The sequence below is a fragment of the Bactrocera neohumeralis genome, unplaced genomic scaffold (assembly GCF_024586455.1).
Source record: "Bactrocera neohumeralis isolate Rockhampton unplaced genomic scaffold, APGP_CSIRO_Bneo_wtdbg2-racon-allhic-juicebox.fasta_v2 cluster11, whole genome shotgun sequence".
NCBI lineage: Eukaryota > Metazoa > Arthropoda > Insecta > Diptera > Tephritidae > Bactrocera > Bactrocera neohumeralis.
In genome coordinates this window covers 20,650,776-20,668,418 of record NW_026089624.1, presented here as the reverse complement: position 1 = coordinate 20,668,418, position 17,643 = coordinate 20,650,776, and the positions used below count along the sequence as shown (strand labels likewise).

The 17,643-nt window shown below is 37.7% G+C and overlaps 2 protein-coding genes and 1 pseudogene across 8 annotated transcripts in view; 2 read left to right on the top strand and 1 right to left on the bottom strand.

Moving 5' to 3' along the window:
• LOC126766153 (craniofacial development protein 2-like) overlaps positions 1-17,643 on the top strand; it is a 438,928-nt gene that overhangs the window by 371,945 nt on the left and 49,340 nt on the right. The window lies entirely within an intron of this gene.
• The window catches only part of LOC126766107 (homeobox protein onecut), a 59,628-nt gene that overhangs the window by 569 nt on the left and 41,416 nt on the right, over positions 1-17,643 (bottom strand). For all 7 annotated transcript variants that reach the window (XM_050483922.1, XM_050483925.1, XM_050483920.1 and 4 more), the window contains exons 2-3: positions 229-3,401; positions 37-164 (exon numbers count right to left, since the gene is read on the bottom strand). In XM_050483922.1, the coding sequence (XP_050339879.1) occupies positions 37-164; positions 229-3,292 (3,192 nt within the window). In that variant the 5' untranslated portion in view covers positions 3,293-3,401. The remainder of the gene's footprint in view (positions 1-36; positions 165-228; positions 3,402-17,643) is intronic.
• LOC126766348 (small nucleolar RNA U3) lies at positions 16,128-16,330 on the top strand (annotated as a pseudogene).

Sequence of the window (17,643 nt, the reverse complement as noted above, 5' to 3'; positions counted from 1 at the left end):
CAACAATCCATATGTATGTTAAAAGTGTAAACTCACTTTAAATATTGCTTGAAGTGTTCGTCTCTGCAGATCAGTGAATACCAGTCGCGGCTTCTTTGGTTGGGGCATATGCTCTATATGAGGCTCTTCTTTACGACGGCACACCCCATTTCCGCTTACATTACCTGTAATGTTAAAGGCAAAGTTGATAAACAAATTAAGAAATACGGATGGCTCATTTGTATTTACCACAATTGGATATATTTGAAACAACAACGTTGTTAGTACCAACACTAGTTGAATTGCTCACTAGGCCGCTATTGTTGCTGGTGTTACTGCGTTGGGGTATCTGTGCTGCTGCCATCCGTAGGGCTGACATTCGTTGAAACTCTGGTTCTTGTAACCATTTGAACATACGTCGGAAAGTCTCGCGGCCAGACTTGAGTTTTGACCAAGGCTTGGGGTTACGCAGGAGATCGGAAAGTGTACCTTGCGAACGACAAAGCACGCGCTGTGCAAATATTGCCTGCGGAATACTATATCGTTTCAATTCAGCAGATATACGCTGGGCCAGCTCTTTAGTATTGATTTCCTCCATATCGGCACTGCTGGTGAGAGCACCACTTCCTCCACTTCCAATGCCAGCACCGCCACTTGCTCCCCCACTGCTACTACAGGTACTGCCACCGCCACCTGTTGTATTGCAACCACTAGATCCACTCGAACTGTTACTACCATTATTAATAGTTGTTACATGTTGGATATTAAGTTGTAAGTGCTGTTGTTTTTGATCACTTTGAGAATGCTGTTGAGAAAGTTGGCGCTGCGGCTGTCCCATATTGCACAAAGTATTGTTGTTGCTAAGCAAATTTTGTCCACCCATTACATTGGAGAGACGCAAGCTACTGCTGCTAACATTTAAGTTGCAGTCGCTGGTTACAGGATGTGACTGTTTGCCAATGTGGTGCTGTTGTGATGTTACAGTGACTAAATGCTGCTGTTGTGAATGGGCATGACCCACGGGTTGATGGATGGTGAGAAGAGTTGTAGCTGTTCCCATCATATCGTTTGGCGGAGGCGATGGTGTAAGCGATACTGCAACAGCATCTTGTTCCAGGCGTGAAATGTCAGGGATATCTCTACTGCCTAGCGAAGCAGCGGATAAAGTTGCCATTGCTCCATTTATGGGCGGCAATGTTACGACAGGTTGATTGATCATACTACAGCTTCCAGGAGAATTTAACGATACTGAACCAGCTGATACCGAATGTGGACTCAAAATAGGGCTGTGCTGTAATTGCAAATGGGAACTTCGTTCTCCGGATGTGGAGGGGGACGATGGTGTTGAAGTCACCAAGAGATCACGCTGATGTATACTGTATGGTGATTCGTAACCCGTTACAACAACATTTTCCCCAACCACCGTTCCATTACTAATAGTTACAGGTTGGGAAAGACATATAACATGCTTTCGTGAATTAGACTGGTTAATATGAAGAGATGTTGTCCCAGTAGTAAGATTGGTGTTACCGCAGACATTGTTAGTGATAATACCATCGGTAGTTGTTTTACAGGTAGACGATAGCGTAGGAGAGTGCAATTCAGTAGAATGGCTATATGCAGATTGTGGAGAGAGGGCACCACATGGGCTAGGCGATGCAGTATGTAATTCACACGCTACCACCATGCCCGATAAAGTATGCGATGGTGAGGTACCATAATTGTGTGGTGGTGACATTGACATACCTATTGATGGTAGCTTATCATAAGAAGAATATGGCGATTGTACTCCACTAAGGCTGCTTAAACTAAGACCACCCAGACTGCCCTGATGCGGCATTACCGCGAATGGCCCAACGCCACTCGATGAGGAATTACTATTACTACCAGCACCCCCTCCAACACAATTACCACCGACGCTTACACCACCGCCATTTATATGGCCACCGTAAGCAAACTTATCAGACATTGTTGATATAGGTGGTAATGGTTGCAACGGTGTCAATGTCGCATATGAAGATGTTGGGCTAAAGCTGGGCGGAGAAATGCGCTCATTCACCGATGTCAAAGTTTGATAAGAAGTCGGTTGCAGAGAGTTTTCATCTACAGCACCTATCTCTGGACTAAGCATATGAGAAGTCGAGTCACGGGAATCTTCATGTTGTTGCACAATTACTGTCAAAGCTTCATGATGTGATGCTTGGTGATCACTTGTCTGTGGTGCAGAAATCGTATTGCTATAGTTGTTATTTGATACGCCAACCTGATGAACATGATGTGACTGCTGACATTCATGTAAACTATCATGGGAATTCCGCGACATCGAATTGCTGCCATTTCTACTACCTCCAGCGCTCACATAGTGATGGTGCAACAATTGCTGTTGGTGTAATTGAACATGTTGGTGGTGATGTTGATTTAATGTCACCTCCACTGCGTCCGTTGAAAGATCATCGATTCCACCCACACCGACGTCAACATCAATGTGAGATACATCTAGGGTTCTACGGTCGCTACAATGATTTTCATCTCTTTGCTTACCAATCTTCTTACTGCCTTCGTCATGCTCCTCTATTACAACCACTTTGTCCTCCTGTTTGATATCAATAATGTTTGTTACAGTGCCAGAGTTTGGCGAAGAACAAACTGACAATTCATCAAGAGTAACATCGGAGCCTACAAAGTTCACAGGGCTACCATCACGTAAATGATCTTTTTGATTTTGCTGGGTGTGATGCTGACCTTGGAGATTTTGATGTCCATTTGCAATTTGTAACAGCTGTTGATGATGCGGTGTCACAAGCTGATGATGCTGTTGGTGTTGATATAAATGGTGATGATGATTGACTAAATGCTGCCTATTCAACTGTTGCTCATGCTGACTTTGAGCAGAAACTGTTGTTGACGTTTGAAATGTCGAATGCACTGGACTATGACTAAGGCCATCAATAATTGTGCGTACCATTACGACCGGGCCAGCACCTTCTACGTCTGTGATGGTCCCATCGCTGGTTGTTACCACTGTATGTGCAACCACATTATGATCGTCTATGATGACATTGTGGGCAGAGAGAGCTGAAGTCGGTGAAGATGATGGCGTGCGATGCCCATCTACTAGCGCTGAATTTTGCGACAATGATGCGTGATCTACGCTCACGCCAACATCGGACACACGCCGTGCAGACGCTGAAGATGCATTGGAGATTATCAAACCGCTCTCGTCGACTAGCTGACTGGTGAGTGACTGCTGATCGATAATATCGCTTATCGACGCCATGCTTATCTTGATAATCGAATTGCGTAAGTTTTTCATTTATGAATCTCATAAGCAACGTTTCAATAACCTATTCATTGGACACACAAACTGTATGATATCAGCTGCTATCAACATCCGATAAAACATTGCATAGTTTTAAGCATATCTGAAAGAAAAATTCAATTAAAGTATGGGGTACACAGAGTGTAACAGCCAAAAATAGGTAATTTTGTTATATAATGCAAAACACTGTATATGTATTGTGTGGTTTTGATTGGTAAAAATGTTTCAAAGAGGGTCGAGAACGCGTTGACGACGAACCACGTACAGGACGACCATCAACATCAACTGATAATCAACACGTCAATAAAATGAAGAAATTGCTACTTGAAAATCGACGAATAACAAATAAATGGGCCGAATATCCTGGAAAATTTGTACCGAATTCGAAGAACCACTGGAAAGGAAGATAAAAATAAAAGTTATGTTAACAGTTTTCTTCGATTATCGAGATGTAGTGCACTCCGAATTCCGTCCGACCGGCAAAACTGTCGGAATACCATTGTAGTATTATACGTCGTTTGCGTGAAGCTATTCGTAAAAAGAGGCCGAAATTGTGGGCCAACAGCTCTTGGTTTTTGCACCACGATAATGCACCGTCACATACTACTGTATTGATTGTTCTTGAGTTTTTCGACTAATTTTTAATCAATATCGTGCCGCAACCACCGTAATCGCCTGATTTAGCTCCATGTAACTTCTGGCTATTCCGCAAAGTCAAACCACCACTCCGGGGAAACCGTTTTGAGTCAATTGAAGACATTAAGCGCGAATCGCTACGTGCATTGAAGAATACTTTTTTTTTTAATTTTTGACATTTTTTATTCAAAAATGTTTTTCATTATATCATTGAACTCATTTGCGCTTTCTCTACTATTGAAACGACACCACTTCAACCTTTAATGGTTACAATTATCACTCATAAGTGCCCGTTTTACTAAATAAAGTACACCTTCAAAAATTAACTTGAATGGATTTTTGGTCAATAAGTTTTGTTGTTCGACAAGTGAGGGTGTTGCTACTAGCCCAAATTTTGTTTTGTTGGTACAATCTTCATATGATTCTTTTTAATTTGTCAATTCATTCTTTGTTTACAAGCCATTTAGTGTCGCCGTGTCACAGTATTTTATTGCAATGGAAAAATTTGAATATTGTGCATTGATAAAATTCTTATTTTTGGAAGGTGTAGCACCAAAAGAAATTCACGAACGAATGTTAAAAGTGTATAATTATTGTTCACCTACAATTAGAACAGTAGAAAAATGGGTTGTTGAACTTAAACGTGGTCGTACAAGCCTTGAAGACGATCCACTTGAAGGACGTTCAAAACGCACATCAACACCAGAAATCATAGCCAAAATACACAATATGATTTTGGAAGATCGTCGATTGACTGAAAGAAATTTAGTAGAAGTTCTACAAAAAAAAAAAAAGCTGTGTGCACAGTGGGTGCTGCATTCAGCAATATTTGGAGCGTTTCAAAAGTGGATTTTGTGCGACGATTTATCACTATGGATGAGACTTGGGTCTATCACCATGATCCTGAATCAAAATAAGAACCTAAAGAGTGGTGTGAACCTGGTTGTTCGGCTTCGAACCGAATTCGTGTCCGGAAATAGGCCAAGAAAGTTATGGCATCAGCTTTTTGGGATGGGCGAAGAATTTTGTTTGTGGATTACTTGCAAACTGGTAAAACAATTAATTCTGAATATTATCGCATACTTATGGACCAGTTGAAGGAAAAAGTCGTGAACAAAGACTCGGTTTGCAGGAGAAAAAATTATTTTTCATCAAGAAAATACACAAGAGCATTTTGACAATTGGTAAAATCCATGAATCAAAGTTCGAATTGTTGTAGCATCCACTGTATTCACTAGATTTGGCCCCCAGCGACTTCCACTTGTTTCCAGAACTCAAAAAAGTTATGGGTGGCAAGCGTTTTTCATCAAATGAAGAGGTCATAACGGCTGTTAAAGCGTATTTTGCAGACCTTTCGGATTCTCACTTGGGTCTAAAAAAGTGAAAACACGATGGGATCCACAAACTTAAGGATCGTTGGAGCATACTGAATAATAAAGTGTATTTTGAATCATAAAATTGTGTTTTACTTATTAAACGACAAAGCTTATTGAACCTTTTGTCGCATATGCGGAGAAACATCGTTCGCCATCCGTAGATGACACGGGGTAGTATGAAAATAAAGTCAGCTCCATTGGAGAAAGTTTTTTCTCGTATGAACCTGTGGCTTCTCTACCTTGGGGCAAAATATCATTTAATTCTTTAAGCGGTTTATATCTGAGGGATTGCCGGCCGAGCTATTTAAACACGGCGGTGAAGAACTGATAATGAGCATGCATCAGCTTCTTTGTAGAATATGGTGGAACAAAAGCATGCCCAACGAATGGAATTTAAGTGTGTTCTGCCCACTCCGCAAAAAGGGAGACCCCACAATCAGCGCCAACTAATTTATTCTACAAAATCTACAACGTCCCCCTCAAAGTAATACCCTTGGCCCCAATACAGTTATGCCAACGTTTTATCCAATCCTCGAAACAGCTGTAAAAGTCAAATTCCGGAATAGCCTTCAATGCGCGTAGCGATTCACGTTCAATGTCTTCAATTGACTCAAAACGGTTTCCCCGGACCGTTCGTTTGACTTAAATCAGGCGATTACGGTGGTTGCGGCACGATAATGATTGAAAATTATTGGAAAAACTCAAGGACAATCAATACAGTATGTGACGGTGCATTATCGTGGTGCAAAAACCAACAGCTGTTGGCCCACAATTTCGGCCTCTTTTTACGAATAGCTTCACGCAAACGACGCATAGCACTCAAATAGTTTTCCTTGATGATAGTTTCGCCGGAGTGCAGCACACTTTGATAATCAGAGAAAATTGTCAACGTAACTTTTATTTTTATCCTGCTTTCAAGTGGTTTTGCGGATTCGATACAAATTTTCCAGGACATTCTGCCGATTTGTCGTATGTATAAGCATAGATCCAAGACTCATCGCCAGTAGTAATAATTTTCACGATATCCCGGTAGTCGGAAAACATTGTTTCACAGACATTATTGTGAATCTGTCAAAATTTAGTGATTTCGGATCCAATTGTGTTTTCACTTTGTTTAGGCCCAAATAATCTTTCAAATGGTTTTCATTGATCCTTTCGATATGCAAACGATGCCTATAAAATCTCTGTCTGTTATTCGTCGATTCTCAAGTAGAAATTCCCTTGTTTTATTGGCGTGTTGATTATCAGTTGATGTTTATGGCTGTTCTGGACGTTGTTCGTCGTCAACGTCAAACCATTTTGTACCAATCAAAAAAGCCTGCTGACGCTTTTTTCCTTGCAATTATCCCCGAACGCCTTTTTCAACATGTTGAAATTCGTCACCAGAAATTTGATTCCGCAAACCAAACTTCTTTGTTGAATAGTTTCACCCATCGTAAAAATCGGAACCTGAAATTTAAAATCCCCAAACATGGAGGCGGGTATTGTACCAATTTTATCAGTTTTTGGCCCCACGACAAAGTATTAACAGAAAAAGATAATGTCTGAGTTTCGATTATAACCGAACAAATTAACCGGTAATAAATATATTTTTACTAAGTATATGGAGAGGAAATAATGATCTGATTCTACCCATTTTTAGACATTAAGGTGTCAGGAAACCATTTTCAATAATATATCTCAAGGTGTAAATTTAATGTTTCTGTTGTAATCAATTACACTTTTAGTAGTTTTCAAGATAACAGCTTTAAGAGAGGTAATCTTGGTTACCATCTGATTTCAACTATTTTCGAAGTGTACAATTATAAAGAGGAGCTGAAGTCTGGTTTTCAGTAAGTTTGGTTGATTTAGCTTAAGGGGTTTATGGGATAGGATCCCCTATAACCTTTTACAGTTTTGTATTATATCTTAATGTGGACCTTTATAGTTTGTCGATTAATGGTATTCACGAGAACTTATAGTATTGACAGACGGCAGAGTTAATCCGGATCAACTGCCTTAATCCGGATTAATTAAAAAGTTAGTGAAGATAACTCCGTTCCTAACTCCCATTTAATCCTCAAAATTTTAGAGAGTTAGCTGAATTTCGTTGGCAATATTGCTAAAAATGGTCAATTTTAATCTAATATGAATGAAAAACAAGCAACACTGACAGTGTTTTTAAAATTTTCAATAATAAGACAAGAAGTTTTATGTTATGATGCAGTTTTAAAAATAACATGTGACGTGTAACACAATATGCTTTTGTAATAAAAAATCGTTTTGTAAACATTGGTCGGAAAACAACGGCAACGTTTATATTCTATCCATTTTCATTGAAAATATTATAAAAATGACAATCAGCAGTTTACGAGAGTTTCAAACTCGTATAGCTGTTTGTGCGCAGTTAATCCTGATTAGCGCTGCCGTCTGTCAAGGATATTATAGATTGATTTATTACAATAGTTTAAATCTCAACCGAAAGCTTCGAACATAGGATAGAAAAGAATTACAAAAACTTTGTGTATTGGGACAGGCCATGGCTAACTTACATCAGCATTGTAACCAAATGAATGGGTGAAAAAAATGGCCATTGATTGATCCTTATTTTATACAAAACCATAATATACCATACTTTTGTATTTTTGTGGTGAAAGGAGCTCGCGAAAAAACAGCTGAAAGTTCCACGTGCGGTTCTCATTAATACATATGTATGTGCACAGCACTACAAAGCACACCAAATATGCCACTTATTTCTTTGCATACAAGTATATCACCCGTGGACATAACCGGAAGGTATATGGTCGCGAAAGTTGCCCCCAGACTCACACTTTGACATCATTTTAGAATACTTGGATCAGTGAGTCACGGAGCCCGGAAAACATGTTCTATGAGAACATTCTGATCTAGATGAAAATAAATTGCTGTAAGGAGTGATGATCTTTCTCGGCTTTTTTAGGCGAAAATGTCTGCAATTAAGGTAACATTAGATGACCACTCCGAAGCGCAATCTCCTTCAGAGTGAGTATTCAGTCCGATAGTATGGCGCTTAAATCTGCTTTGAACTCGCTGATTGTAGGTTTGAGTTTAGTTTCCATTGTGGCACTCAACGACATCGAGTTTTTTAATTAATACACTAGTTTGGGTGCCTGGCCAAATAGAAGGGGAGGAAACTGCAAGACAGATAAGATATCAATGTTAGATACTTCAGTCTCACCAGTTGTAGAACGGGAAAGAGTGCTAGTGGTGCTATTATTTTTTCTTACTCATGAGATCTTTTCAAGTCCTGGTTACCGGCTTACGCGCAGTCAAAAGATCCTAGTGGCCCAAGGTAAATCACCTATAACTAGTTCTTCCAACTACTCACTGTCTGATCGGAACTCAGTTGGAACTAATAACCAACTACGATACAGGAGTTTTTATATGGATTCAGAAAGAATTGTAAAAAGCAGGTCAAGTATGTAAGGTTTCAATAAAGGAGCATAGCTCCCGAATAACTATTTTCTTATAAAAACTACCATCAAAGTAGTAAAAAGCCAAAAATCTAAAAGAAGGCTACGCGAGTGAGCAGTACAAACAAAACAAGTATTAAACAAACGTCAAAAGCCGCAAATCAAAAGGCTAAGTGGTTTAAAACAAAAAGTTTGTAAGAAACAAGGAACACAATTTTTTTTTAAAAGGTTATAACTGAAAAAGATAATGGTTACTATAAAAAGAAACAGATAAAATTGTTGTAAGAAATCTTTACTGTTTATAAAATTTTACAGAATATATAGTTTTTATTATAGTATTCCAGAATATAGACAGTATATGTTGTTGCAAAATGCCGGACACAGCAGAAGAGTTAATAGAGCACTTGAATCAGATAAGAATAGATTACGGTCAAAGCTAACCCCTAATCCCACGTTAGCAAACACAACAGTCAGAGGGGAGTTGCAAAGATAAGCACACAAAATGATACTGATTTTAACGAAACTGACCACAGCATTACATTGAACGTACATACATAATATCGGGTGATTTTTTAAGAGCTTGATAACTTTTTTTTTTAAAAAAACGCATAAAATTTGCAAAATCTCATCTGTTCTTTATTTGAAACGTTAGATTGGTTCATGACATTTACTTTTTGAAGATAATTTCATTTAAATGTTGACCGCGGCTGCGTCTTAGGTGGTCCATTCGGAAAGTCCAATTTTGGGCAACTTTTTCGAGCATTTCGGCCGGAATAGCCCGAATTTCTTCGGAAATGTTGTCTTCCAAAGCTGGAATAGTTGCTGGCTTATTTCTGTAGACTTTAGACTTGACGTAGCCGCACAAAAAATAGTCTAAAGGCGTTAAATCGCATGATCTTGGTGGCCAACTGCCCATGCATCCCGAAAAATGCACTGTTTGGTGTGGTTTGTACGCTGGTGGAATCATTGGACCGTATTTTTTCAAAGATGCTGTTGGACGCAACGTTACGGTGAATGGCGATCGCTATCGTTCGATGCTAACAAACTTTTTGTTGCCAAAAATGGAAGAACTGAACTTGGTTGACATGTGGTTTCAACAAGATGGCGCTACATGCCACACAGCTCGCGATTCTATGGCCATTTTGAGGGAAAACTTCGGAGAACAATTCATCTCAAGAAATGGACCCGTAAGTTGGCCACCAAGATCATGCGATTTAACGCCTTTAGACTATTTTTGTGGGGCTACGTCAAGTCTAAAGTCTACAGAAATAAGCCAGCAACTATTCCAGCTTTGGAAGACAACATTTCCGAAGAAATTCGGGCTATTCCGGCCGAAATGCTCGAAAAAGTTGCCCAAAATTGGACTTTCCGAATGGACCACCTAAGACGCAGCCGCGGTCAACATTTAAATGAAATTATCTTCAAAAAGTAAATGTCATGAACCAATCTAACGTTTCAAATAAAGAACCGATGAGATTTTGCAAATTTTATGCGTTTTTTTTAAAAAAAAAGTTATCAAGCTCTTAAAAAATCACCCGATATAAGCAAAGTGGACAAAATTTCTGGCATGGTCAAAAGGCTTAGGGAATTCTCAGGACGACTAAGAGCGTTGACGGGATTTTTAAAGCATATGATGGAGTGAAGTACACCCCTATGTATTTTTTCATATTACATACGATTGCACGTAAAATAGTCGACGATGCCGAATGGACACAAATTCAAAAATTATTTATTATGCATTATTCGGACAAAATGGAAATAGGCACTTTTGAATACCAATTGACCACCCTGGCCTATCGCCACGAAGATATCCCGACGTTTTACCAAAACGTATACCATGGGAAAGGTTTCCTATATGCTAAACAAAATGACATGTCTTGACTTAAGTAAAGAGTCCATACGGCCTTTGACGAATTCAACGACAAAGCCCTCGACACATTAATTGGCTAAAAGACTATTTACTTGGTTCTTTAAGCATGCGTGAAGCGACAACTTCGCCTCAAGCCCTTCATCTGTGTCATTCATTTAGACAATGTGGCCTACAGAATGAATCATGAGCATTAACAGCAGAGTCTTTCACTCCGTACTAACGTATTCTTGATCACCTAAACAAAACTTCGACCCACATGATTTTGTCGTCAACCAAATCGTTGCCTCAAAAACTCTTATGCCCTCCCAATAACTATAATTACACGCAAAATAATACTAATACTAGGCTAATACTCTGCTAGGATTTAGAAATCAATTTAATACTTATTTTAATAACCACCGACCTTGATGGAGGCGGACCAATCATTATATTCAAGACAAGTTAATTACCAAAATAGACCTGGTGACTTCCAAGAAAACCACTCTCCAAATAAAATGCAACGAAATGTAGGAAGGAAGTATCAGATTCTCACACAATTTATGGCGACATTTCTTACTATATTCATTTTTTGAAGATATTTTTTGGCCAGCACTAGGAAAAATGAAACTAATATATTGCCAAATATAAGACATAGTAAGCAACGACATAATCAAATAATTGAAAGCAGTCACTCATACCTGCAAAAATTTTATGACAATTTGCCAAAATATAAATATAGCTACAGCTATGTTTACATCCATGATATAATAGTATTCGCCAAAAAGAAAGAACGAACACTTTAAAAGTAAGGAATTAATACTTCAAACCTTGAAAATTGCAAATTTAATTAGGTAAATGTACAAGTTAACAATAGTTAACTACTTAAGTAAATTTTTTGAAATGCCAAACTGCAATCCACGCAGTATGAATTTGGTCGCGGACGGACCAAATGAACTTTATGACGGGAACTGGAATTCAACGTCTTACAATAGCCATCGACCATCAGGTGCAACTCAATACAATAGTAATAATAGCCGACATCACCGTCGCTACCTCTAAAGTAATTTAAAAAAACAATTAAAGAAAAAGGTGAAATATTTTATTGTTTTGCGATGAACCTTCGCTTTCTGCTTTCTATTTGATCTAAACACCGAGCACCATGTACCCTTTTACAAGGTGTGTTCCAAAGTAAACAGGACTTTATAAAAAAAAACAGAACAAATGGTTTTTCGGCAAAATCAATTTATTTAATTCAAAATAGTGTCCTTCTGCTTCAATACAGCTTTCTGCACGGTCCAAAAGCATGTCGAACGAGTGTTTTAGCTCGTTGGCCGGTATGGCCGCCAGTATGCCGGTGCAAGCCTTTTGAATGACCTCTACGTCTACATAACGCTTTCCTTTCATAGACAAATGCATTTTTCCGAAAAGGAAGAAGTCGCACGGAGCCATATCAGGTGATTACGGAGAGTGTTTAATAGTTAAAATGTGATTTTTGGCAATAATCGCCATAAACTTGTTTCATCAATTGAAACGTTTCGGTAAAAGTTTTACCAATTTTAAAACAAAATTTAATGTTGGCTCTTTGTTCGAAGCTTATTTTCGCACCGATAACACAAACATACTGACACTTAAAACGCAATAACTTCACTTCCAATCGATGAAATGTCATGAAATTCTCACTGGACAATCGATAAAGATAGCAGATTCTAACGCACCGTCATATAGATGGGATTCAAAAAGTCCTGTTTACTTTGGAACGCCCCTTGGACTTACGTTCACTCTTTAGTAATGACAGACCCTGAAATCAAGACCTACGAACCAACATAAATTATATCCGAAATCGAATGTCACGAAGGTCCAGAGTTCGATGTATGACATGAACAATATATTTACTGGCGACAGGCAGCAATGGCATTTTTAAAGCACAAATGTTCACATACTGCCAAGCTAATATTGGTTCAAAACACTACCAAGCTAATCTTATCATTCGCAACAGAATTATGTGAGCGGCTGATGCAGTTTTAGCATCTTTCACAACGGACCTTAATTTTTCAGTATGGATTTCACGTACTCTGACAAGCGAACACTACATCTACTTGACAAGAGACAGGGTTCATTGTCAATCATTAAATTTTAGGAGGAGGTTGAGAAAAATCTCACGCTTCTCACAAATAAAACCACAATGACTTTTTACACCGATCAAGCGCGGTACATGAGCTAATTTCACTAAAATTGAAAATATCGAATTTCTACGTAATGCTCGCGCGGACTTTCTACAAATGATGACAAAAGACTTGGAAGCGGTTGCTGATCTAATTTCAATGCCAATGTCGCCACCATTCGCACGGACTACAATAAACCAGATTTCGTGAAATAAGAATTGAAGGATTTACTAAAAAAAAGGCATTAATCGACCAGATCCTATATGAACCCCGTATGGGCCCAATAAACGATTGGTAGTACATTTCAGAATGTTTAATTCCAAAACTCTCGCAGACAAGTACGACATGCCGAGTAGCAGTGTGATATTATCAAACCTTGGAAAGGCTAAGTACTTTGCAACCCTTGACCTGAAGTCACGGTGACATCAAATTGTTAGCAGAAAATGACAAGTTGAAGTAATAATAATTTAAACGGAGGAAAATACGAATTTATTATTTGGTTAGAGAAATGTCCCTAACATTTTTAAACGAGCCATATACGATGCTCCACGTGACATGATTGGAAAGACCTGTTATGTTTATGTCGATGACGTCATAGTTTTCACCAAGACGGATAGAGATTAAATACAACATGTGGGTCAAGTATTGAAGAGCTTCTACCACATCTCTTTGAGGATGTCAAGGCAAAAGTCACAATTTTTTAAAGAAAGTGTAGAGTTCTTACGATTTATCATCACAGAAGAGGGTACAAAAACTAGCCCAGATAAAGTTAAAGCATTTAGAGTTTTCAAACAACCTATAAACTTATTTCAATTAAGATCTTTTATAGATCTCACTTACTACAGAAGTTTTACAAAGATTTCGCTTCAAACCAGTTCAAAGTTGAGCGCGGGAGTATTAGCAAATACCGTTCGAAAAATATCAACGCGTTATATGGCGGGATTCAAATGGCTGCGTTCGACAAACTCAGAAATAACATTGCTTCTGAAGACATAGTTCTTCATTATCCGGATTATGCAAAACCATTTGTTTTGACTGCGGATGCCTCTTCAACTGACAGTACCATCTCAAGGAAACGGACCCATAACAATGATTTCAAAGTAGTAAACTACGCGACCAATGAAAGGGAACTATTAGCCATCGTTCGGGCTAAATATTTTGAATAAAGAATGAATTATCTCTCTAACTCATGCGATTGAAGCTCTGGACTAGCCTCTGAATTACTTCAGAAATCAAATAATATTCGAAGAGTCGCTCATACCCTCAAAACGAACATTAATTTTTTTTAGTATAAGGGTCAAACCAAGTCAAGTGGTCCATGAAAATTTCGTAAAATCACCGATTTTGAAAATTACCAGTTCATTAGGAAGGGGATAAGGCGCATATCCCGTGATATAAATTTTTCGTCAAAATTATATTTTTTGTTAAAGTTATTGAAGGTTTAAATTTAGTGCACTATAAAATTGAAAAATTATTTTCTCATAAACTACTAGAAATAACTCGATGAAATTTTGTGAAGTCAAAGAAAAATGTTCGTGCTACATTATACTAGATATTTTTTCCATTTTTTTAGATAATAATATTTTACATAATTTTTTGTTAAACAATTGAAATTTTTCACGTGTTCTTCACGCTAAAAAAAACATCGGCATGAAATAATTTTTAATGACTGGAAGACACTCCCAACGTTAATAAAAGAAGTTGTAATAAATGCCACACATTACCGGTTTTGGCACCTATTCAAGATGACTAGATCATGAGAGATATTTTTGTAAAAGCGAAATATAATAAACACCTAAAGAAGCAATAATTGGGTGTTTCAGCTATACCCTCGGATGTAGGAGAATTATTCTATTTAGAAATTCTTTCAACATTTAGTACCAGCAGTAGAGAAGTTTTCCAAGTGTTCGCTGATTCAACCAGTAGCATCACGGGCTATCATTGACATACTAATGTGATTAAATTGAAAAGTGAATTTTGTACATTTCATCTCGTTCTAAGTAATCAACTCCCGCTGCAATACACTTATGCCAACGAATTTTCCAGTAATCATAGCACTTGGCTTTTATATCCTCAATTGAGTCAAAAGGGTGTCCTCGGAATGGTCAAATGAATTTACTGAATAGCCAGAAGTTACACGAAGGTAAATCATGCGAATGCGGTGGTTGCGCCACGATATTAGTTGAAAGTGTGGCGAAATTATCACGAATTACCAATGCAATATGAGAAGGTGCATTATCGCACTTCTTTGTTCAATAAATTCAGACAAAGTACAAATGGAAAAATTTACTTATAGAGCCTCACAAAACGACGTGTATCTCAAATACTTATGAATAATTCGACGTGAAATTTAGCATAGATGTCACTAACAGTACTACTTACTTACAGAAAAAACCGATTCGAAAAATCCGTGAAGTATAAAAATAAAAATTCACATTTCAATTTGATCACAGAATACATATAAGTAAACATTCGTCAAGTTATAGGTAAATATTTTGCCCAAAGTTAAAACCATATACTGCGATATCGAGTCGTAATTTAGGTCAGACACAATTCGGTCCTTGCTAAAAAGCAAGGATATTTCTGCAAAGCAAATAGAGCGTAGCAACGCTTATCACCAAAATATAGTCTTCGAAGTAGAAGAAAAGGTTTCAGTGAAGTCTAACAAGAAATTGAGCAAGACAATGTACATAGTATACTGAAGAAAACTTTAACGCAGATTTAGGAAGAACCGTTCTTATTAAGGAGCTGTACCAGCTGTACTTTTAAAAAATCTATTTTTTTGAAGTTATACTTCTTATACGAGTTCGGAAAAGGTTGCGATAGATTCAAGTTGCACAACCTTGCTCAATATGAATCTACGCAACCTTGTCTGCGAAGATGTTCGAGCAGCAAGCGAAGCGGTGACAATCGGCGATCGTTTGTTCGTTTCTTTCGGCACAGCTCGACTTTTCTACCAACAAGACAATGTTGCCATGCTTATGCCGTTGTTGTTTTTGTAGAACAATGTTTCAATTTTTGGTTGGTGACATATTCAATTAAAAATAAATTCTGTTGGGATTCGAACCTACGTACCTACGTGCTCGTCGTAACTTTTGAAGCGCTTACCAGCAACACCACCATTGACTCCCGTATTGCGTTGTCCTAATTATGGTTTGGTTATGCATGAAAGAAATATACAATGGATCGCCGATTGTTACCTCTTTCCTTGCTGCTGCTGCTGCTGCGCATATGTATGTTTGTATGCTTGTTCATTATTGAAGTTATACTGCTTTTTCTTTCTTTACTGCCTTTTCCTTTCTTTCATTTCTGCGAATTCTCAACTATTTTATGTGCCCTTTTGTTGAAATACCCTGCGTTGGTCTTTGAAAAATTAAGACTATACTTCACTAAGAAATGATCCTGTGAAGTACGCATTTACATTTTTTGGAAATCGACCCACGATGACGAAGTATTTTCGTTTTATCTTACAGCGTGAGGTTAAGAAGTTCATTTCTAATTTTGTCTTGTGGCATATTAGAAATGATGTTTCTTCGAAAATCATTCGCTTACAACGGATAAAACGACTTTTGAGTGGTGATTTAAATGAATGAATTCCTTTTGGTTGAAACGCTCTGCGTTGGCCGCTGTAAAGTTAAGACTATACCTCTCAGGATCATTCATTTCTTCAAAGAAATTAATGACATTTAGAAATATGCATATCAGGAATAAAGGGTTGTTAAACTTATTCCAGTGTGAGAGCGCCTCAAAATTAGCGTTTTTTATAACATTTTCCATTATGGCCAGATTGAACAAAATAATAATAAGTGGACTTGAACTATGCAACAAATCCCTCCGTTTACACATTTTTTGGTAAGATTTCACTCTGACCTTCGCTCCTTTCCAATTGATAAACGTCAAAACCTACTGAACTCGATTAGCTGTCAAAGTTCAGTAGGTTTTGACGTTTAGCAATTGCTCTCTCACTTCCAGTGAGAGAGGAGTTAAAGATCTCTTTATCTCTGATGCATATATGCATTATTTCGTTGTCATTTCCATATTCGTAGCAATAGAAGTTCTATGGCATAAGTAAAGTAATGGCCGCCGATTGTCACCCCTTTCCGCTGTAGCAGCTTCGCCTATGTGTACGCATGTGTATGTTTGTATGCTTGTGCATTATTCGGCAATGTATGCAAATATATGTACATATAAGTACATATATATGAATGTATGAACAAGTCAATGCGCGCACATCTAATAAGGATATTGATAAGTGATGAAAAATTTCTGAACCCTCACATGCGTATACATTCACTCATATGAGCATGTGCAGATACACAAGATAGGATAGAAGATGTATACCTTTTAACATCGTATACTATGCAAATAAATATTTTTTTTACTAATAGAAATTAAATTTATCACAGCAATATTATGTATATGTATATTATGTATATTTCTGTGATAATATTCTGACTTAAGTATGGTTTGGTTATGCATGTACATAAGAAACATACGATGGTTCTAATAATTTTGTTTAAGTATAGAAATAAGCTTTTGTAGTTTTGCGTTTTCGTCCACGTGTTTCGGGTTTATTTTTGTAGGGCATGGAATTTGACATCATTTGATCAGAGCACCCGAACATTTCTTTCATTTCTTTATAAGTTTTCCCGTTTTTTTCTAAGATTTTTAATGATTTCACGCTTTTTGTCGCTGCGATGTTTTTCTCTACACATTAATTAAAATAAATGACTTATCCTTTAAAAAATCCCATCCTTTTTATTCTTTTGTACTTACTTTTAAGTTTTTTACAGATTTGGTTTAAAAAAAAAAATGTATTATACCACTTGTTAGCTCACACTCCTATTTTTATGAACAGCGCAATTCAGTGACCTACACAGATTTGAACTCA